This window comes from Micropterus salmoides, unplaced genomic scaffold, assembly GCF_014851395.1.
Source record: "Micropterus salmoides isolate LMB-PRFRI ecotype aquatic unplaced genomic scaffold, ASM1485139v1 Ms_hic_scaffold_8, whole genome shotgun sequence".
NCBI classification, from domain to species: Eukaryota; Metazoa; Chordata; class Actinopteri; order Centrarchiformes; family Centrarchidae; genus Micropterus; species Micropterus salmoides.
In genome coordinates, this window is record NW_024044570.1 from 25,535,084 (window position 1) to 25,559,277 (window position 24,194).

Below are 24,194 nucleotides of genomic sequence, written 5' to 3' on the forward strand. Positions count from 1 at the left end.
TTTGGATAAATTAATTGTGATAATTGCAATATTAATCAATTTCAAAAATACTCATTAGGTGTGGCCCTACAACTAACCAACATGCATTAAGACACTGATACAACTATCCTTCAAGGGGAGACCAAAATACACAGCGTACAAGGATATGAGGCTGAAAAAAGAAATGGTAACTAATCATTACACTTTCTCCGCCACTGTATGAAAGATCGACAAGCACTCCCGGCAAACTGCCTGTTTTAGGGCTTTGTGTTTTGCTCTGAAGTATCATTCTGTAGCCAGCTGTCCTTGTGCAACCCCAAACATTAACTCCCTTCTAACCCATATGGATCTGACACACCCTGTAAGCTGCTGATCTCAGTTCTGTCAAACTGTTCTCTCTTCTGTCAATGCTGCGCTGTGTTCCAACTTTCAAACACTAACACACAATTAATCACATAGAAATGCAGAAGTCACCAAAACAGCACAAATGTAAGCTTTACGGCACTATGTCTGATGATATAGCTACAGAAAGATTTAAATGTAATACAAACAGAAAGTACGTCTACTTCACATCTTAAGAGACATGCCCTAATTCTCTGTTCTGCTCAGAAAGTGAGTTATCCCTCCTGGCAACACTGGGTAAAAATGTACTTGCATTTGTGTCACATTTTAAAAGTAGACTGATGCCTGAGAGAAAACAGGTTCACAAATGAAACATTAACCTTGAACTGTAACATGGCACATGCCAACCATTCGATTAACTGAAGCTAAAACACCATATGCATTATTAAGACATTAAAGAGTTGGCCAGCAGGTCAGAGCTCAGCTTACCTTTCACCTGAGTCGCAGGAGACACCACATCCAGAAGCCTTTGTTGGAGCAGCCTGTCTCACCTGCACAGATATAAAAGTTAGTGTAAGGTTTCACTTTGACTCACACAGTACAAACCAAAAAACTGCCTCATTCCCAGTGTCTCTCCTTCCCATACTCCTCCTGGTCACACCACTGTGCTGAGGAGGGTTGGAGCCCCACCCTACCCACCCAGTCTCAGTCCTAAAGGAGCCGCTAAAGTCTCCTTGGGCCAATGGCACAGTCTGTTTGCCACCTGCACACACACACACACACACACACACACACACACACACACACACACCTGTCATTCAGTTACGGGTCGTCTTCAGCTAATGTAGACTTAGGGCAAAATAACAACTACAGTGCATCACAGATCCAATCAAATAAAAACATAACTGTATAACTGCTAGCACTCTCAATCCTTTTGAAGAAACAGGATTCTGTGCAGAGTGAGTGTTTGCTAAGTCAACAGCTACAGCAGTTAGCTAACAGCAGTTAGCTACAGCTACTAATCAAATACACACCCTAGGAGGATGTTAATCCAGGAAGTCTGGACGAATCTCACTTTCAAAGATTTAAAGGTGTGTAATGTCCGTTTTAAACAAACCCACTTGTTTATTATTATTATTATTAATTGTGACTTTAATTGGTTGTACTTGACATATATTATGTTGTTTACAACTAAAAATGCTGTTTTCAACATTCATCCATTCTGCTCTGACTTTTATTTTTCCTTGAAATGCCTCTTAATCCCGCCTGAGCAAAGAACAATGCATTCTCGAACAGCTGGGATGTGTGATAAGCCACAAATCCAAAAAACAAAACAACACACACTTAAACACAGAGAAGCAGGCACGCTCACACACATAACACCTAATATACAACACACTACCACCAAACCTACAAAATTTCAGCAGTTCAAAACTACAACTTAGCATGGATCTCTACACCCTAGCTAATGATCTACTGGCAAACCAACAAGTGTAAAATGGGTCGTGCAGCGGAGACCGAATCTGTGCCTTTAAATCCTATCACTGAGCAAAAGAGGAAGCCATAACACTTGAGTATGTATAACCTAAATAAGAATTGAACTGAGAGAGAATCCCTGAGCCTACAGCGTTTGAGGGACAAAGAGTGCAGGGGACATGGGAGCCAAATACAGCCTGCAACAAGAGGGAAACAGAAAGACATGGAGAAGAGGGAAGGAAGGGGTTATTTAAGATTGGCTGAGAACACCACGGCATCCTCAAAATTCTCAAACAGCACCAATTTCGATTTTATTTATTAATTTTGTCCCAAACAACAACAACAACAAAAAGTTTTGTATGACAACATGCACAACATATGGAACAAGAGCAATAAAGTTTTGTGAGAAGTGAAGGAGACACTGTGACCCAGAATGCGGCATGGTTTGGATGGAAGAACTCCAGGACTACACCACTTTCTAATACACACTCCTAGCTGACCTACATTTTCTCATTTAGACTAGACATCAACCAAGTATCTGTTCTCTGGTCCCATTCACTGTGCAATAAAATAAACTACACTCCACGTAGAAGTGACGCTTCAAGATTATGAAGTTGCATTCAACACTCAACCGGTCTTCCTTTTTACCTCCACTATGCTTGCCAAAAACAAACCAAAAAAACCTAGCAATTACCCACCATTTTTGATAAAACCCAAAGACAGACCTGCAGAAATTACTTGTTACAATGCTATAACTTACTGTAGAGCCATGTGGGTTTTCCCACAAAGTTTTTTACTTTCTACTTGTAGCTTCAAATAACTGAGCACAAATGAAGCAAGGGAACAATTAGCCACACTAGCCCTGCAATTAGAAACTCGGTTATGGTTATGGATGGGTGAAATACTGCCACATGCACACTGTATAACCAGCACTCTGCATGCTTCTTTGCAAGCACACAACTAAGTAATATTTACATAAGAACACTGTGAGCTCGCCCATTTTCCCAGCACAGAGCCAGGACTGACTCATAGGAGGGGTCTAGGCCAGATCCTGTCCGCTGATTTATAGTTGTGTCTCTCGCTCAATTAAGGGAAACAATAGGAAGGGCGTGAATAATAGCTTGAATCTAGAAGTAGGTGCTCCAGCTGAGAACATAGTAGTGGCTAGAAAGTGGGGCAAAACTGATAACAACTGGCTGATAGTCTATATAACTGACATGAGATTTTAATAACCTATTCAAAATATAACAAAGACTCCAACATGTCTGTGATGATGAACAAAGTCCTTGCACATCCACATCTGTCCATCCAAAGTGTCTGGAATTCAGGTCGAGCATTTTATCAGCAGGCACCTCCACTTCCCTCTCCATTGGCACATGGCCACTTAGCTAACATCCAGGCCACACAGGCTGTGTGAGCGTATGTGCGTCACGGGAACCTCCGGCTTTTCATTTTGGTGCCCATGTTAACAGGTTTGAGCGGCTAAACAGCCCTCAGCTGCAGCAACGCTTCATCTAGAGTCAGCGTCTCTCCGTGTGATGCATGCGATTCTCAGCAAAAAATACACAGTGAAAATGATCTGTTCGTAGTCACGTGGACATACCATCAACCTTTCACCTTTCACTACAGTTTCAATGTCTATCTGTAGAATGTGTTTCAGACATGAAAAAAATAAAGTTTAATTTTAAATGTCCTCTAACATTTTTGTGGACAGAATCCCTTCATCTGTTAACAAGGTTTTATTGTATGATATTTATCAAAAGGCAAACTCAACGTGGAAAGAAAGCGCTGGCAGTGGACACCATATGCGTGCGAACTGCAGCAGTTCACCAAGGTATCTATTAGGCACAGGTAGAGGTAGGCAGTAGGGGTGGGAATCGCAGGGTACCTCACGATACCATACACGATAAATGGCTCATGATAATATCACGATACAGCAATTCTGCGATAATTGATATATCGCTTGATCTGTCTAACTATTAATACAAAATGCCTGAATGAAAAAGTTTACTATTTATTCGCTGCAAATCCAAACTGTTAGAAAACAGCACAATTCTGCGCAGTCTGTAAATAAAACTACAGAGCAACTGTGAAAAATTATTATCAAAACATTTGTTTATAAAAGGCACATAAAATGCAAATTCACTGAATTTTTTCCTGCAAATATAAATTGCTGTGTACCACCTCAGACTAATCTGTACATCACATTATATTAATAACTGTTCAGTGACACAGTGTTGTGCTGCCCTTTCTCTTCCTACTGATTGCTGTAGTTTTAGGCCACTGGGAATATTGGGTTTGAGTTTTGACCCTTTGGGGTTGCTGTAGCTGGTCTGTGTGGAGTGCACAAGCAGTAGAGTAGCAGATCGAGACAGTGAAGTTAGCAGCTCTTTTTTATTTCACACAGAGCTCAGGAAACATGTACTTTAAGTATTTGTACAGTATGTCACTCAGGATGTTCAGCATGTGAAGCAAAATGTGTAGTTTATGTTGTTATATTTTCGCGATCGCGATGCTAATGTCCGTTAGCACGTTAATGGAGATTCCCATTATATGTTAGCATTGAGCTAACCGTCGAAACACTATTTTTTATTAATATTATGCATCGATATGATGGGCTGGAATATCGACACAGTATCATGGAAAAATGTACAACAATATAGTGCCGTATCGATTTATTGTCACACCCCTAGTAGGCAGTAGCATTAATGTAATCTAAAGCAAGGCTGAAGAAGGTGACACATGGCTCTCTGCTGTGAAGGTAGACAGTTGTCAAAAGTCAAATATGAAACCATTGTCTGTTTAGGGATTAAGTGTTTTCAATTAACTAATTATAAGACAAAGACCATCACCTGCTCCTGGACCTGAGACCCTAATCCAGGTGGATGGGGGGTGGTGATGGCGCAATGGGTAAGACACATGCCTTTGGCGTGAGAGACCCGGGTTCAATCCCTATTGTGACCCATCCACCATTGTGTCCCTGAGCAAGACACTTAACCCCTCGTTGCTTTTGTAAGTCGCTTTGGATAAAAGAGTCAGCTAAATGAATAAAATGTAAATGTAATAATGGAAAGCTGATATTTACAAGTGCCCTAAGGTACAGGACACACAGAAAAACATACCATAAACTCAATCATTCTCCCTACATAAACGCGGAAAATTCTGAAGCCTGAGACACAAAATGAGCACTCACTGCTCATAACGCCAGCAGATTAGACTTTTCAACAATGGCACTGGGTCTAAGGGCACTTAAATTGTCAAAGTGGATTCAAATGCCTTACAGACTAATTACTACTCATAACATGTCTTCCTTCCCTGGGTCTCAATGTCTGTGCCATTAGGTTTAACTCTGGGCTGGCACAGTGAAACTGGTAAGCGACTGATCTATGGGATCCAGCAACATGGGACCAGTTAACAGCAACCATCTAAAATAGTTGGTTGGGAACAAATGGCTGTGCTCTTAACAATGAGAATCATTTAGAATAGACAAAAAAAGTATGAAAGATAATGTTTATGTGGCTTTAACTTAAAAATTGCACTGTAGAAAGAAAAAAAAATCTAACGAAAGGTAAACAAACAGTTGTAGAGGAATGTAATTTACATTTAACTGAGTTTCGTCACTACGTTGAATACATAAGAAAAGAAAAGAAGAAGTAACGTTAGTAGTAGTAGTCGACTGGTTTATTAGAAGTAAGAAGAGAAGTGAAATTTGAAACTTCTAGTAAATAAAAAATGTGTCAGTACTGTGTCACACAAATATATTTCAGATTCTTTTTTTGCTCTGACGAAGCCCAATTATTAAAATACATTTTGCTGGAAACATAAGGAATATTTGACAGTATTCTTCTACATAGACATAGAGCCCAACATTCTGCAAGGTAATTACCAAAATATTACCTTGAATGGTTTTTCATCTTTATAAGTGAACCGTGGCTGTAGGGAATCAGGTTTCTATTAGGCTGTGATCACCAGGTTGGTCATTAAATGTTATAGACCTCAAGCACAATTTGCAAAGGAACCTGGAGTCATAGTCTGCAAGGAAAGAGCAGGGTGTCTTAACACTCCTTTTATACAGGAGACATAGTATATATTATACAGGTATGACGTGGTTCTGTTAAACCTTACATAACCACCAAAGAAATTTCAGTTTCAGTTCTCCTTTCACTTGCAAGCTCCCCCAGTCATGCCTTCTCTCTGTCCCGGGAGTTGGTTAAATTGCATTTTAACATCAATATGATTAAATTAAAGTTTCCAGCCCTAACACAGAGACCTTTTCTCCAAAGCCTGGTAGTGTCTGACCTGCGTTCAACCTAGGCCGGGGGAAAAGCTGTGGACTCAATCAGATCAACTGCCAATCCGCTTCACTGTGTCGATGTGGATAAGGCTTCTTTTTTCCACTTTTCTTCCCACTGCTTGATAATTCACATATTGTGAGCCCAGGGATTTACACAGTATGTTACATACATGTTGGCCACAGACAGGCACATGTATAGCATTCCTCTGCACATTGGTGGACATTGTTTATATGTGAATGTCTTCTTCAACATAGGATATACATGTTAGTGACAAAAACCATAGCTTATAGTCCATAGTCATGTCCCTAGCTTACACAAAGGTTAGTGGAGCAGCCATTCAACAATAGCCAGCTGTGTTGGCTGCAGTAGCCGTGTTGACTGTGTGTAGAAATGATCAGAATGATTGGAAGATGACACTGATCAATCACTTAAAGAAGCTTAAATATCAAAACCAGCAGCAAAATGTAAGCAATGCTGCATTAACAAAGCCATCATCAGGCATGTGATTGTCAAAGGGCAAAAAAGCAGGAAAATATACTGAGCGCCAGTTACACAGAAGCCATTGCCATGGTTACTTCGCAAGCACTTGTTTGCCTGTCTGTTGATGAGGAGTGCAGAGCGACCCTATGGATCCAAGTTGTCTGAAAAGGCCTTATATAAACCCTGTCACAACCATTCACAAGAAATTACTTTATAAGGTGCCAAAATCTTTAACATAAGGACTTTAAAAGCAACCATTCATATAGCAAAGTGTATATAGGCTATATGAGTGATCAATCAACAACGTCAAAGTAAACATTAGATAGCCTATAACAAGCAATAATCAAAACATACCCAATTTATCTGATTCTTATGGTCAACTCAGTGTTGGGCAGGTTACTCAGAAATAATAGGCCTATAGCTATTACCTACTAGTTACTTAGCATATAATCCTTAAAAAAGTAATATATAACTACCCTACTACTGGGTGATTAAATGCCACTCTCACCCGACGAGTCCAAGCATCACTGGCAGTAGCGTTTCTTTCTGTCTGAGTTTCACGTTGCTGTGCTTAGCTGATGCTTTAATTAAGTATAGATGTATAATTGTTCGCGGTTGAAAGCTTTTGGCTGGTCGCAAAGTGTACAACAGATGACTATGTTATTTGCACATTAGACTGTGACACAATGGCAATAACGTTACTTACAGCTGTCGAAAATACCTGTCTCCCTGTTCTCCAGTCTTCCTTTGTTTTTTTTTAACAGCTGACTTGAACAACATAAGGTCCGGTGCCGCTGAGCTGCAGCGCGGTCACGCATTCAAGTCAGGGATTGTGGCTTCAGTAGCGCAGCGTTGCTTGGAAGGAAAAATACACTTGTTTGCTCCCATACCAGGCATTATATGAGAAGATCGATGTCAATTTAATCTCTGTGCATTCAGCAGACAGATCAGACAAAGACATGTTTATCTAAGTTCAAAAGAGCGGATGGTGGTGGGGATGCTAGAAGCTGAGAGACACAAACCCTGGATGGAGGGAGTGTGGAGAAATGAATGCTGCAGCAGAGGTTTAAGAAGTTTCTACAAACATTTCTGATTTGTCTCCTGTGTGACACCTGATCACAAATCAATTATTAAACTATTACTATTACCACTATTAAAAACTACTACTAAAAAAAAACTATGGAAAAAGTCAAAGGTAAAACCCTTTTACAATCACCTTTCGTATACAGGGGGTGAGTACTGAATACCCAAAAGATTGATTTTGGGTAGAGTATCACTTTAAGACTGAGGTCACATGTCATGGAAACCATCCATGCACTGAAACCTGAGGTCTTTCTTAAAGGTTAAGGTGAGGCTTACTTTCTTGGAACTGCTTGGCTAAGACAGCTACGCCTGAATGGCGCAAGTTTCCTTATAGTGTAATCTAACACAATGTCACTTTCTCCACTCACTTGACAACTCTATTAAAAAAACAGAGACTACCCCACACAGCTTCATAAATACAATGCTAACACTTAGGTATTCAATTTCAAAAGCAACCTTGTGACATACCAGTAATATTAACTGATTGATCTGTAGCCAATAAAATGCCATGACATGAAAATATCAGCAGGCAGATGCTAAAGAGCCAATCTGACCCAGTCTATGCAGACCACCTTGCTGACCCTCCAAAGAGGGTTTTAACAGGCTGACGTTAAAACTATGATGTAATCAAGCCTCTCAGCAGCACATTCTTCCCAATAAAACACTCAGTGTAATAAAATGATGTCAAAAACCTACAACAGCCCTGTTGTAAACTCAACACAGACGCAGCAGCTTATCCCCTGCAGACTGAAGATTATCAGCATTTGACATGGGGTGTGCACAGTGCCAATCATTTTCAGGGACTGGACAAAGTCCCTGTGCAAGGCTTGCCGCTCAGAAACAGCTTTAAAACAAATGTAGATAGTGACAACGAAATTTCTGCCACCGTCTTGTACTTGTACTGTAGGTCATTTGCAGTAGCTGATTAGTGCACTGGAGTACATCAAAACATTATTAATGTTGTAGCCAATTTTGATGTGTGCTATATGTTGTGTGTGTGTGTGGTTACCTGTGCATCTGAAGGCGTAGGCAGGTAGTTACAGTAGTCACATAGCCTACATACGGGAGTCACAGGTGAACAGCTGCAGGGAATTAGGCCTCGGGGAAGCCACAGTTTTTCAACCGTATGTGTGTGTCTGCACTGGTTTTGTCCAGTCATATTATTGTTGTTTTATTTCATATTTGCAAGCTCCTTTGTGGGTGTTTTCTAATCCATGTATAAATAAAGTGTCAAACAGTAGTGTTTCCCATCAATTAACGAGACCATGGCGGCCCGCCATAGTGTAATTTGCTCCGCCAGTCTCAAAATGAACCGAAAATAGTTTTACACATCTCATAACAACAAGACCTCTAACATTATGTTTTGTGGGCGCTGCTGTAAGCTCGCACGCTCTGGCATCTGACTCGAGACAGACACTTTTCTTTAGAGGTAACGTTAACTCCAGTAACGTTAACGGCCTGTTTCTGTCACTCGTTTGTGAGACGGCGATTAAGCTAGCCGCGCCTACATTTGGAGTGCACATGTATTAACGCCTTTATGGGAAATCCACTTTAACGGCCAAGAGCGAGCTGAAAGGCAGGTTAGCAACTTTATCCTGTCAGTTTGGCTCTTTACAAAGACTAGTGTTGCAGTATTAGAGTCCTACCTGAAGAGAGGCTGTGAAGTCTTCATGTTACGCGATACAAGAACCACATTCAACATTATTTATCAAATTGGGTCAGACTTGATGACTTTAGCGCGAGGAGGACACACATGTGACAATGTCCAGTTTTCAAAATAAGGTGTCTATACAGTATGGAAATAAGATCAATTGGTATAAAACATATTACATGTATCCATTAAAAGTAAAACAACAACAATAAAATGTTAGGGAAGTTACTTATTATGTTTTCTATTCTTTGATAGAGGGTTTTTTTGAAAAACATAATAAAATAAAAATACTTTTGTTGCTGTTTCATCACTATTTATAGCTATACAATGGGTTTATGGTTAAATAATTTATTAGAGCACAACATTGTTTAAAAGTTTACATTTAATTTTTCACCAAATTAATGCATTTAACTGTAAAATTTAGAAAATTTCTTCCGAGGGGGCATATGCCCCGTCCGAGGTCCACCCACCATAGTCTTTTAATTTTCCTGTGGGAAACACTGAACAGATGTTTTTTTGCACCATGATGTGTTGGAAATGTCTTCAAATTCCCTCAAGTGGCTTTTATGTTGTAGTTATTCAATTGCCATGACAATTATTGAGCATAACACAGGCAGGGAGCATCAGCCCTCAGTCTGAATACTCTCTTATTATATAATAACAATATTTTTCGTGTTTCATGTACACAAAATATGTGAGCATTGTATTGTTCTGTGGCATTTGAATTTGTGTGATAATGTGTGTTAAGTTTTGCAACTGTATCTACAATTTCCACAAAGTACAAAAAACCCCGCTGGGTCCTGAGTAAAACTTGCAGAATTTACAGCAGCTCCATACATTAAGCTAGAGTTGAGTGAGAGGTGGATATCGATTGCAGAGGCGCTAGCTACCGTGAGGCTGCCCCTGCCTGTGTAAAAGGAAGAGCAGTAGATCTATGGTGTTAAACCTGTTCTATAAATACATGCACCAGCTACCTAGCAGTCTGTGAACAAACGTCAAGGGGTCAACAAGGTTAGCTGCACACCTTAAATTTGTGTGTGTGTGAGTGTGTGTGTGTGTGGCATACGGTAGGTAAGAGATGGACAAAGAATTATGTTTTTTTCTGTTGAAAGGATAGAGGAAAAAAAGACTGTAACAGGCAATTATTTGAAACAAGACATGCATGCAAAGATGGAGATGGGAAAAGAAAATGCCTGCGTTTTCAACTGGAGTCAAACACCTGGCAAATTATCTTCAGACTACTTATTGCAACATCGCATTAAACAAACTAGCACAGGTTGTTGCAAGCAACCCCACATGTAAAAGTGTTCAGGAGTGTGCAAGTAGGAGACAATATGGGCCCACACAGCAGAACGACTGAGGAAATACTCTCAAACTGTGCCGTTTAAAAAAGGCTGCCCTTTTGGAATTTTAGTAAAGAAAATTGAAGAGACTATTAATTAGATTTGACTAGATTATCTAATAATCTATGCAAGTAACATTACCAGGACTCTGCAATCTGAATGGAAATCTCATAATGGAAAAATAAAGTTTCCAGTTATATAGTAAAATGTTGCACCTGAGTCATACATGTGGTTTCAGGGGTCTTAAAAACAATCTTTGTCTGACTTTTGTAGTGAGAAAAGGGAAAGCTGCTTCCCCAGATTAATTTGGTACTAACACAGAAGGCTACTGTCTACCGACATTAAAGGGTGTTAACATGCTGGTGTCAGATAAAGAGCAGCTAACATTAAAGTAGTTAAAAATGGGCCAGAAGGGATCTGCATCTCACAGACAGGTGTAACAAAATTCACAATGATGTGATGTCGCTTTTATGCTACAATATCTACACAAATAATGAGTCCAACTGAGAAAAAGATTTAATCTTACCACGTGTATGGGACCATACTATATGCAGAATATACTGTATGTCACTGTGTGTGCACCTTGAAAATGTCAGCTCTGCATTATTGGGTTCACACAGGTGAGTTTTCTCTGGGTAAAAAAGTGACATTTTGTGAGAAAGGGACCTGCTTTTAGACATAAAGGCCAACTTACAGCTGTAAAATAACTTTGGACAAAAAATAACTCTGCAAGACCATGCGAGGGTAAGGGAATCTTGGCACAATAGATGCTGCTAAAAGTGCATTTGCTCTCTCGGGGCAGAGAGACAGATTCAATATGGAGCAGTATTAGCCTAGATTCCCCCACTAGATGTTGGGGAAAGCATTCACATCTCAGGGGAACGGGAACGGCGCTGAGCCACTTATCAAACCCTGCAGTAGGATACCTCCATTGTTACGAGCAGTCAGATTGAAACTAAAAGTTTATAGGACTTACTATCTTTAGGGAAATTACTAGGCAGAATTTTCAAACTTGTTTTCAAGTTTACTTTTTGACAATACAGCCTGTCTATTTTGAATTTGGCAGTTCAGGCAAACCCTTTACTTACATTGGCTATCAGTTCTCCTTGATGTCTATTCTCACGTCTCTCCTCATCTAAACATTCATTAAAAATTTAGCATTATCAGACCTTCACCTCTTCTTGCTGCTCCCACTCTTGTACGGCCATGGCAACACACGTCAGCAGTGAGAAAGTTGAATATTGAATAAGAGCCAGCAGAATTTACACAATGGCATGACAACAACAACTCAGATTAGTCAGTTTAAGGTCAACAATCTTGTTAACATATTTTTATCAGTAAAATAAACATCTGAAACACTATGTGGGACAAAACCTTCATTAAAGCTCTGACTCAACATCACAGCTAAACACAAAGCTGTGGCGCTTTGTCACATGTCATCATCCCTTCTCGCTGTCTGTTTTTCTTGTCTCTCTGTACTGCCATACTTTCAAATAAAGGCAAAAAAGGAGAAAGATTACATTTAAACAATGAGCAATCCTGGCAGTGCTGAGCTGAAATTCCAAAGAAACATTATATATTCCCCTAATGTGACACCCTGACAGAGGGCGCCTGTATTCTTAAGAGTGGATATTAGAGATTGGAATTGAGGGTAGTTAGAGGATAGGTGATTTGCAAAGGCCAATTCTATGTTGAGTCTGCGGCATAGCCGAGCATTTATACTTGTGCTTTTTCTGCATCGTTCTGCATTTACACCGCCAAAATGCTAGTTGGCAGTGAGGTTTCCATGTTCCACTGTGTTGAGTTTCTTCTTCATTGGTGTAGGCTACTACAAACAATGGCGACTGCGGATCATATTTGAGTTGGAGCTGATCGATGTTGAACAGCAGTTACTTTAAGTGAAATTACTAAAATGCAAAAACAAGAGAAGGTGTCAGAGGAGATGGTATGTATGACCCTTGAACTGGTTAAGCAGAAGAAGGACAAACCGTAAATGCACAGGAGGAATGCTACCAAGTAGAGTTGTTCCGATTGGCGATTGGATCGCTTATCGACGATTGAAGGGATGATCAGCGATTGGTTTTTCATGCGCCGATATTAAGGCGATTTTAACTAACTCACTTTCAGAACTAAGATGCAGTCTCTAGAAACAGTCTCTAGAATCTGCACCACACTGCAATGTTTCCCATTCATTGATTTATTTGTGGCAACACGACATGCCTCAATATCAACGCTGACCACCACATACTATATACTATTTAATAGGAGTAAAATCATAATTCATTGTGGAGCTGCGCGCAGTGCATAAAATCACTCAGCACCTCCGCTTGCTCACTCCCTCTCTCTCTCTTACACAAACACATTGAAATGGAGCCGTGTGTTTAAGTGTATTGGAGTTAACTCAGAAGTTAGTCTATCTATTTTCTTAACAACGCTGTGAGTGTTGGAGACGGATATGTTAACGTTAGAATATAGCTGGGTGATCGAGGTTGACAGGCTGTACATAGCTGCTATCGATTGCACCCTCCTCCTCCCCGCTGCGCACATGGCGCCACAGTTACACTGTAATTATGTGGGAAACACTGTACTGTGCATTAACAGATGTTTCTGGTGGGTTCTCTTAAAGCTAATAGGCCTGTTTCTTACATGCTGGTATTTCACTCACTTGCTGCAACATAACACTGCCCCCTGGCGATCAGATCACCAATCGGTGATCTCAGGTAGCCATGATCAGACGATATGAAAATAGAAACGATCGCCCAACCCTACTACCAAGCCAACCAATTACTGTTCCTGCGGTCTGCGTCGTCGCAGCATGCCGTTGCGCATCAGGTTACAGCGTACCTATGGCGTACATTTGTCGCAGAGGTATAAAATTGCCTTAAAGTTCCACAGCTGGCCTCAAACCTGAGACACTGCAATTACACATTAAGCAAGTCTTAAGGCCCATTTATACTTCTGCGTAGGGTCTATGTGCGTACCTGCGCCGTAGGCTACGCACATAGCCATGAATTTATACTTGTGCATAGGTGTGTCCGTCATTCTGCGATTACATCCCCAAACGATAATCGGCAGTAGCACTGCAGCGTCCACCGTGTTGACTTTTGCCGGCCGAGCAGGCTAACTTACGGTTTAGCCCTCCGCTAACGTAAATCGCGGTAAAAATTGTAGCCTTTTCAAATGTTACTGACCGAATGGATCACATTCTGATAGCGAAACGAGTCATTTCGCTCGAGTTGCGACGGTCAAATATATTGATTCACTGTGTTACAGCTGCCGTTTTGGCCGCTTGTAAACGTTACTTCAAAGCGCTGGGTACTTCCGGTCGGCTCGGTGGCATTGCGAGGCTACCCAGCCGACCAATCACAGAGCTTACGGTCCGCGTCGCCTCAACGTGTAGTTACATTTTTGAGGAGGTGCACGTCAGGTGACGGCGTAGCCTCTGCGTAGCCTGGGGCCTACGCCGTCACCTTCGCCGTCGATTCAACGCACAAGTATAAAATAGCCTTTAAACCCCTAGGCAACCAGGACGCCCTTTGGGTGGCTTGTCCTATAGATTCAGATCTACAGTATGTGGTTGGACTTGAGTATTCCTCACAGCACAGCATGGAAGTCAGGACATCTGTTGCTGTGTCTTCCTGCTAGAAAAAGCAGTGATAAAAAAAAACACCACTAAACCACCCACAGAAACAGCTCTCCACATTCTCACCAGCCTTTTCTCTTTCCTTCATTCACGACTGCTCTCCCTCTCCATTTGTCATTCACGGCAGAGCAAAGCCACAGTTCTAGTTGATAGGCTTAGGGACAAAACACCATTAAATATCCCCCACCTGATTAGAGCAAGGTAGTCTGTCACATGGCATGACCAGACTTTGGGTGTTAACAGATCAGCACAAAAAAAAAACTCCCATCATCATAATCTAAGTTGTAAAAACACAGGGAAAATGGAATAGATGTTGATTTGTTTGGTTATTGAGGATTAAGACTCAATCTGGTGAAGGGCATGAGAGTATTTAAAGCAATGCAGACTTGATCAAAACCGGATATGCAAATAGGAGCAGAGTCTGTTATTGATCTAATGACCTATTTCCAAAGGGCACGCAGTATTAATGACCTTCAAATGCCTAATATGTTACCTTACCTTACCCTACTGACACCACTTGCAGTCTGACATTTTGCGGTCATTCAATACGAGATCAATTTTTGTCCAGTGCCAGTCTGACAGAATCCTAATACTGGGTATCAGGCCTTTATTATTCTGTATAACCCAGTCTAAAAGATGGAGTCAACTGAAAGTGCAGACAGATTACAGAAAGACTCAGACAACAGAGCAAATAAGGACTTAGCAGAGCTTTGACAAAAAGAGAAAGTGGGGAACAAGAGACAGACTGTTAAACTGTCTTTTCCCACGCAGCTGCAATTTCCCAAATATCACCTGACATTTCACTTCCAGCACTCTGGTAATCATTTCCTCTTGTGCTTGGATTGCCTTCACTTGAGATTATTTTTTTTCCAGCATTTGGAGCAACACATTCTAGTAACCCCTTTTAACTATTAACTAAAGTGCACTTCTGTATTATTCTCATCTCTAGCAAAGCCTAACTCCACATAATACCACACGATTAAAGATGATGAGCTCTTCTATCTTTGTCTGCACTGGAATAGACGGAGATGGATGAGGCTAAGTGGCACTGTAAAATCTCCACATTTAGGCAATATCTCATCTACATAAAATAAAATATTATACATAAAATATTCCAAATATATCCCGAGCCGTATTGGCTTTTTGAGGCTGACAATAGGCTGAGAGTTTTAAAGAAAATGGAAAAATTATATATTGATCGAGTCTTTCTTTTCCCCATAAATATAAAATAAACATATATGTTTATTTATTTATGTATATGTGTGTGTGTGTGTGTGTGTACTGAGTCAAACATATTTCGGCATTTATGTACTGCAATTTCCAGTTACTTTATCAGCAGATATATTCTGGTAAGGCTGGGCAAAAAAAACAATAATGAGAATTATCACGATATTTTCCTCAATAACAATATAACAATAAATGTTTAATAAATGTTTGATTTAATTCATTTGAATCACAAAAACACATTAGCATCTTTGCAATTAAAATTTTTCTTAATGAGATATTTCAGAGACTGAAAAAAAGATTTTACTTCATTTTACTCATGCATTTTTGTTGAAAAAAGATTTTATCATAATTGTTTTGAATGTTCTACCTCAGAAATGTTAAATGATCCACAAGTGTTTGTCATGTTCATAAAGAATAGTTAAAAACCATCTGGTTTCTTCAACTTTACTCAGGAGCAAAAAACAGCCTTTAAACTGGAGAAGAAGAAATAATGATTTGACATTTATCGTGATAATTATCGATATCAAAGGACATTACATTTTTTATTGTGATAACATTTTGGCCATATCGCCCAGCACTATTAATCTGGTACAAATATGTCTGCATTAAGCCAATATTAGCAGATTTATCGGTCTAGCTCACATTACAAGAAGAGCATGTCATTCCTAATCCTGAAAGTTAAATTCATATTATAAAGGCTGCAACATGAAAAAAAAAAATTCGTTGCTTCCATTTTGTACAATCTATCACAAAAACGCAACATTATTAGTGCTCTAAATATTAATTGAGAAAGGCCTCTTGAGAAAAGGCTGTTGACAGTCATAATGTGCTGGTAGTGCACACGTTACACCAGCAACACTGGACTGAAACCATGCTGGAGATGCCTTGGCCTGCACTGCATATATGTATACTTGACATTTAAATGTCCACCAGCCTCACAGCTCTCCTTTGAATCATCTACAATGCCACATTGCATTAACTTTAAGTCTTAACGTTACATCATTCCGACGATGTACTGAGTATTGCGATTCCTTTGAGTAATGGAGGTTGTTTTGAAGTAACCAGTAATCGCTTTGGTTATTCCTCCGGTGACTGCTCTGACGCCTTCGCTGTTAAACATATAAAAATAACGTTATCCACTTTTGACCGCTCCAATTTACCAATCCATTACGCAGGCGATAGCAGGAAGGTAACACGGCTAAATATGAAGAAATCACAATAATGTTACTTGCCCTTGCTGGTCACCGTACACAGCGGCTCGGTTCATGGTTGCCATGCAAACAAGTGACAGCCAAGCCGCTGCCGCACGGTCTGCTAACGTGGTGGTGAAGGTCTACTACACGAAGCTAGCTTGTGACTGTAGCCACCACCCAGCCAGACGACACACTAAACACACACAGATAACGTTACTCCCACCAATGAGCCCAAATTTCTCCAAACACTGCGACGGTTATGATGCTCAAAACTATCGTCTGGATCCTGGGAACATGCAAATCCTCCTCATTGTACCAGTTAATGCTAACGGTACCGGAGCTCCGCTAGCTAGCGTAAGTTAGCAGATAAAACATATGACCAGTTGCAGAAATACAGAGGACGTTTGCTAAAAATAGCAAGTTATCTTTCTCGCCGTGTTGGAGCAGCGGTTCAATGTAAACTTACTCTGTGTCGACCAGCGTGGCGCTCATACAGTTGTTCCCGAGCTTTCTTCCCAGTCCAGCGTCATAGCACGGGGCTTTCAGACAGCTGCCTGGGTCGTGGGGAACAGCAGGCGGGCTGTGGCGGACGGTTGGAGTCGGCTGGAGGCGAAGTTGCTCTGTTTCAACATGGAGAGTGTGGAGTGGACTGCATCCTCCTGCTGCGGTTCATCTGGCTGCTGCTGCTACTCAGAGAGCCCTGGCGACACCTGTGGCCGCAGCAGCGTACAGCACCTGATGCGTTGTACTGTGTTGCAGTGGAGTTTTTTGTGGAGCATTATCGGCAAAGTGCATGTAAAGTTTCAAAAGCATTAGTCAGCACAATGGTCCCTTTCAGTGTTATGAATCACTTTACTGGATTATCATTACTGACGCAATAACATGTAAGTAAGACATTCTGGTTTATATGCTGATGATTAGTTTAATTTATAATAATGCATTATATTTTGTAAGCTTTGTTTACCCTCGCAAAAAGCTAAGAGGTCAAATTTAGGGGTAAGGTAAGAGGTGGGTAAGACAAAGGCAAAAAATGCTTCTTAATCATAAGGCATAAAGTAATTAGTTACCTGTCAGATACAGTACAGTAGATTAAGAGGAATTTTTTTATCTGAAAAATAGTGAAAGAAAATGGATATACTTGAGTAAGTGCATCAAACCTATAAGGACAGTACTTGAGTAATTGTACTTAGTTACTTCCCATCACTGTATACAAGTGCAAACATTATCATACATTTTTCATTGTCACAATAAATATTTAAGACCTAAAGAAAACTTCAAGCTGCTTATCTGAAGTGTTCCTCAAAAGGAATTGTACTTGGTTAAGTACAAGAACCTCCAAACTCAACTTAAGAACAGTACTCTGGTATTTCAGAGGTTAAAAAGTGTGTTGGCTCTACTTCTGTTGTTAGCAATTTGATGATGAGTATTTTGCCCTTGTCTTTTTGCTTTAATTTGACCATTATGTCATTTGTGTTACATTCTGCTACAAACTGAATGTCCATCATAGCTTTATTGACCTAAACATAATTTTAAAATGATGTTCAGCCAAGTGAGCCAAATGCATGCTAATTTTGCACCGCAGGCCAGACATCAACAGCTACATGTAGAGTCCTTATAGTGTAAACCACACCACTACATAGATGTGAGTTCCTCTGATTAATAAGACTTAAATGGTCATTTGTGATGTTGTGTGCTACATAAAAAAAACAAGCTTTTACGTCTGCAGTCAGAAGCTGATTTAACCCGGTGTAATCCATTATAGTGGATTTACTGGCACATAAGCATTTGAGCTCATCATTAATTTTGGATCACCCAGTTATCTTTTGTCCTATTTTAATTTTGTGTTTGCAGGTTAGATTTCTGTGAAAACGGCACCAGCTTTCTGTATACTTTTTATTGCAACTCATAGGAAACTACAAAGAGGCATTCAAATACCAATTCCATTTTTAGATCCAACTTTTGTATATGAGAGACATGAAACAAGGACGATAAGGAGGAGTGGAGGGGAGAGATGGAGAAAAGGGGAAAGGGGGAGGGTATACTTTATAGGACGTGAGCAATATCAAGGCTTCTTGAGGCCTACTTGCTGACTAAATCTTTTATTACCACCATGCCAGGAGTGCCCAGTACTGTGTGGAAATGATTGCCCTTAAAAACACCTCCAAACTGTACAAAATCCCCCGAGTGTAAGCCTGATGTTAGCTGTAAAATTAGAACTTTTAGATGTCTCTGTAAAAAGCTTTTTCCTCGTCAAGTAAGAAAAAGAAATGGCATTATTTATTCATCCTCTGAGGGTGCACTTAGCTACCTGCAACCTCAAAGTTGCTCTGAATAATGCAAAGGTGTTCCAGCTCAGTCCTCCTCTGCAGCATGCAGCATATTATGCTGTTTGTTTCTTCTTTTGACAGTAACAACTCAGAAACTATTTGCATTGGAATGTGCATCAGCAGTGCAGTGTTTAGTGTAGCTGTCACACAACTCAAGCATGGCATGTTGTTAATATCAGCTTGTGAAATGTTACAAAACAAAAAAGACTAGCATTTTCTGAGTGACACCAGCTTAGAGATATGTAACACTATCAAATGTCATGATTCTAACAGATAACATTGGGTTTATCATTAATCACCTTTGTTTTACAGATTGAAGGGTATGCAAAAATTAATTTGCTCTTTTTACATTGTACATGCAAGCACTGCATAAAGCATTTCAAAAACATTGTGAATATTTGCTATTGTTGTTTTCATTAAAAATACAAGTACCTTAAATGATTAGGTATTTCATGATACAACTAAAATATATATCTACAGGCTAACCACACACATCAATTATCAACAAAACATGACCCTGCCTCATGGAAAATTCTGTGTTTTAGAAGCTGAAAATAAAGCTTGGTGCTCCTCTGGTAATTTTAACATGGCAGGAAATGTCCATAGACACACCACATACACAGCAGGAAGTGACATAATGTTGTTTCTTTGAGGAATATACAATGTAGAGATGAAGGACATTAATAAAACAAAGACAATGGATATGACCGCTAAGATTTTCAAAGTACACACTGTTGTAGTATGGATCATACCTCACTTTAAAATGTTCAGTTTTCATTGTTTGAGGTCCAGGGCTTTTGTTTAATGTGATCCTTCTCATCTCTTAATCAATCAAAGTAAAACTGTATGAATCAAATGTGGGCTGAATAGCTAAATGTTTCACAAAGCACTGGCCAAAGTGTAATCACCATAATGATAAAATTAATCTCTATCAAAAACAACAGGACACCTTCATTAAAAGGGAATACACAGTTCAAACTGGCTAAAGAGCTACAAATAGAATTGTCTAGACAATATGACAAGCTTCAATAAAATATGATATATTCAGAAACGTAATCTTCCCAATAGGGTCCTAATATAAGGTAAAACATTTTCCTGTTTGTCCTTTCAGTTTAAAACGAAAATGAAGGAATGCCACCTATTGGTGATAAAGCATAAAAGTTTTTTAACAAGGCACAGCATTCATACCAGCATTTTCTGTTCTACAAGGCAATTCCAAAAGTTGGAAGTGCAAGGGGGGTAAGCCGGAGGGCGTCGTGGAGAGGAGGAGGCTGGGAGGCAGATGTGAGTGAACCTGGCAGGAGGAAACAGACAGGGTTAGCAGGTGAAACAAAGGAAAATTTCAAAAGAGCCAGAACAAAGCAGTAACACCAAGTCAGGAGCTGCGACCATCAAGTGAGGATGGAGTGGAAAGCCGGGGTAGAAATACTGGTCATGATGAGGCTGATGGCTGGCAGGTGCGGCGGCCGGGGATGGAGGTTAACGAGGTGCAGGTGTGGGTAGCCAGCCGGGCTCCGGAGCAGAGAGGGAGAGAGCACACACACAGAGAGAAAGAGAAGGCACAGGAAAAAAACAGAATGCGAGGGAAAGGAGAAACAGGATACTCACCAACAGCCGGGCTGTCACCGCAACAAAAAAAGCAGAAAATCAAAACTGCAATAATAAGAGAGAATCCAATTTTAGATTTGACCAAAGGTTACATATAATCCAAATATTTTTGGTCAGTGATTATGTCCACTGTAACCTCCATTATCAAATATTTAACATTTAACAAATAATTATATCCCAAAATATAAATATAAATAAAGAGAGAAATAGAAGACCTATACAGATAGTGCAGCCTTGTTTCGGTCTATTAGATCCTCATTGGTTCCAGTTCTTGATCTGATGATGTCCATGGAACACTGGTTTAAGAACACATACTGGTCCTGCAGTGACATCAAATACAAACATTCACTGAGCTGCAGCGTACTCATCATTTCAAACATCTACAGTAAAAACACAGTGTACGTGACCGTGTCCTACCTCTATCGGCACCATAAGGGGCCAATGGACAATGCCATACACGTCCACAATATTTTTCCTTCAATCTGGAAAATCAAACAGTCAATGGCTATGAAGATACCTGTTCGTCCAACTCCAGCACTGAGGGCAAACGATGTAGACACACAGACAAGGGCGAGGAGAGAGAAAAACAGAATACCAGATGATTTTAGTTTAGTTATACAATTGTTATATACAATTGAAGGCAAAATGTGTGTACGTGTGTTCTGTCAGACCAGCAGTGGACCACAGTGGGAGAGTGTCTGGAGTATTGGTCCATGTGCTCTCTGACCAAATGTCTTAAGTTGATGAGGGGCTCCGTGGTTTCTGGGACCCTGTGATCCTCGTGATCTGGCCAGGCTGTGAAGTAGAAGTGACGCACAGAACAGGTCTCTGCTGTTTTCACCTGGAGGAGAAACATGCACTCAAACTGTGATTGAGAAATCAGCATGTACAAACACACAAAAATGTATTTTGTGTGATTTATTAAAATCACATACACATGCCCAGAAATGTTTCAGTTATTGACAAGTTAGATCACAGGTCTTTGGCTCAGAAGGTAACTGGAGCACACAACTTTTTTTTTTTTATCAGTTACTGGTTGCAAGGATTCATGTTTTAATGTGAATGTGTAAAGTGTTCCCCATGGCTCCCAACACTGATTGCACTCTCAGCGGTTCTGCGCCACATTGTCTTAGCTGCGCAGTACCACAGAACTTCAACCATTCCTGTCTGGTTCCCAGTCGGCTGCACGAACGAAAACATGTTCCTGCCGAGCTGCCGCTGTTCCTGATGCTGTTCTTCCTGGTGACGGTCCTTGGTGTAGAAGACTTCAGGCTGTCCACCTGAGGTCTTCTACACCACCCGTTCTTCAGTTCTAGACCACTTCCCAGAATGTTGGTTATGTTATGTTGCAATGTGCTCATATCTTGGTTTCCTGCATTACCTTGTGTTTTGACTTTTTTGCCTGTTTTATTGGACTTTGCATTTTTGCCTGCTCCTTACTGGATTTGTTTGCTTGTGTTAGACTTCTCTCTGGTTTTGAACATTGCCTGCATCACCTTCCCAAAAGCCTTTGTACCTTCTATTTGTATATAAAAATCACTGAACTGTACTACCTCTGTCTCAGTTGTCTACTTTAGGGTCCTTACCCTGTATTCCTGTTACCCTGCTTGCACAAGCAGTGACAGTGTTGTATGATTCCTGCACATTCATCAGATTATTTAAAAGTGTTGATATGTAGTACTCCAAACTAAAGGTGTAAATAAGCACTGATGGGTTATGACTTTTACTTACAGTGTTGATTTTTACCATTTTGCATAATGTAACATCTTGCACTTACATTTTTAACATTAAAGTCCCTGATGGTCCAGTATTCAAATGTTTTTTCAGAAGTTGTTATCTCACTGATGTTGTCAAAGTGCTTGGTCCCAGATGCCCAGTACTGATCACATTTTACCTAAAAAACAGGATAATCATTCAGTTTTTTTTAGTTACTCAGAATATAGAAATGTTTTGTATTCAAGCAACATATTTAGAAACTCCAGTATTTAGTAAATGTAGTTTAATACATTTTAATGAGAGATTTAAATTAAAATTTTCAAACAAGCAAGGCCACAAAGGTGGTCGTCACATCGTCTGTAGAGTGCAGCAAGAGGCTGATTAATACACTGCACTACATAAGGATGGACCACACACTGAGATCACATCAGAGTTTGGTGCCTTCAGACTGTGTAGATATAGATATTTTAAATGTGATGGTAAGAGTTTAACAGTGGTTTTATGTAACATAAAGCAGCTTGTGTCAAGCAGATATTCCATGTAATCTAAAGTCTGTTTTGCAGACTTACATACTCTTCTTCTCTCTCTCACTTTAATTGTATCCAAAATTAACATTAATGTGGGAAATGACAGATACTTCAGGTCAGTCCAATCAGCTGCAGCGTCCATTCAATAACTGATTTTCAAAAAGGGGATCTGTCGGCCAGTGAAAGACTTCTGTGAAGGCTGCTTTCATGTATCCTTGCTGATGGATCCTCAGAGATCCCATTTCGCACCTCGATCCTCAGAGCACAAATAAAAGCTTCAGGTAAGGGCGGAGCAGAATGACTTACGGTTTAACGAGGACATATCAAATAAGAGGCTTGGGATGTACCCCGTGTTACCATGTATGTAAACATGGCATGTTGCTGCCAGACGTTGTGTTTGTTTGTGTTTGTACTCACTCGTCCCTGTTCATTGCAGCGTGTCAGCATGACCAGGGTGTGTACATTCTTCTCCCAGATCATCCTCCAGAACTCGTTGACTGTGGTGGGCAATGGACCCTGAGCTGCAATAAACTCCTTCCTGGAGTTGTAACCCTGCCAAACAAAACATCAACCCAGCCACACAACACAAACATCCATCCTGTTCAGATTTTCTTGGAGTTTCTTGAGTGTTTCAAACATCAATGTGAATGAAGGTAGAATAATTTAAATACAGTGGGGGAAAAAAGTATTTGACCCCTTGCTGATTTTGCAGGTTTGCCCACTTACAAAGAATGCAACAATCTACAATTTTAATCATATGTACATTCTAACAGTGAAAGACAGAATCCCAAAGAAAATTCCAGAAAATCACATCATATGAATTTATAAAAATTGATAACCATCTGATGAGGAAAAACAAGTATATGACCCCCTACCAAACAGCAAGTATTCTGGCTCCTACAAGCCAGTTAGTCTTTCTTTAAGACACAGCCCCAATCCCAACCAATTATCTACATCAAATACACCTGCCTCACCTCGTTACCTGTATAAAAGACACCTGTCAACACCCAAACAACCAGCATCCAACATCCCCACCATGGGCAAGACCAAAGAGCTTTCTACGGACATCAGGGACAAGATTGTTGATCTGCACAAGGCTGGGATGGGCTACAAGAGAATCGGAAAGCAACTTGGAGAGAAAAGATCAACTGTCGGTGCAGTTATCAGGAAATGGAAGAAGCACCACACCACCGCCAACCTCCCTCGGTCTGGGCCTCCACACAAGATCTCGCCTCGTGGGGTGTCCCTGATCATGCGAACGGTGAGGAATCATCCCAAAACCACAAGGGGGGAACTGATGAATC

At 40.3% G+C, this 24,194-nt stretch overlaps 2 protein-coding genes across 13 annotated transcripts in view; both read right to left on the reverse strand.

The window, feature by feature from the left end:
• osbpl5 (oxysterol binding protein-like 5) overlaps positions 1-17,798 on the reverse strand; it is a 50,002-nt gene extending 32,204 nt beyond the window's left edge. Inside the window, exons 1-2 of the mRNA XM_038706590.1 lie at positions 17,179-17,798; positions 811-872 (exon numbers count right to left, since the gene is read on the reverse strand). The gene's annotated coding sequence lies outside the window, so the exon portion shown is untranslated. The remainder of the gene's footprint in view (positions 1-810; positions 873-17,178) is intronic.
• Positions 17,799-19,829: 2,031 nt separating this feature from the next.
• LOC119894086 (receptor-type tyrosine-protein phosphatase eta) lies at positions 19,830-23,604 on the reverse strand. 12 transcript variants are annotated; one of them, XR_005442869.1, is made up of 7 exons: positions 23,308-23,604; positions 22,425-22,541; positions 21,319-21,488; positions 21,165-21,184; positions 20,863-20,967; positions 20,648-20,658; positions 19,830-20,333 (listed from the first exon to the last, which is right to left on the reverse strand). XR_005442869.1 is itself a non-coding variant. In XM_038706593.1 (6 exons), exons 1-5 carry the CDS (start codon positions 23,368-23,370, stop codon positions 20,903-20,905), a joined length of 435 nt encoding a protein of 144 aa, XP_038562521.1. In that variant the 5' UTR covers positions 23,371-23,604; the 3' UTR covers positions 19,830-20,692; positions 20,869-20,902. The 12 variants fall into 12 exon arrangements, 4 of the variants coding, with proteins under 4 accessions (XP_038562521.1, XP_038562522.1, XP_038562520.1 ...); XR_005442868.1 differs by having other exon boundaries at positions 20,648-20,692; XR_005442874.1 differs by having other exon boundaries at positions 20,648-20,692; positions 20,869-20,967; positions 21,065-21,184.
• Between the last annotated feature and the right edge of the window lie 590 nt (positions 23,605-24,194).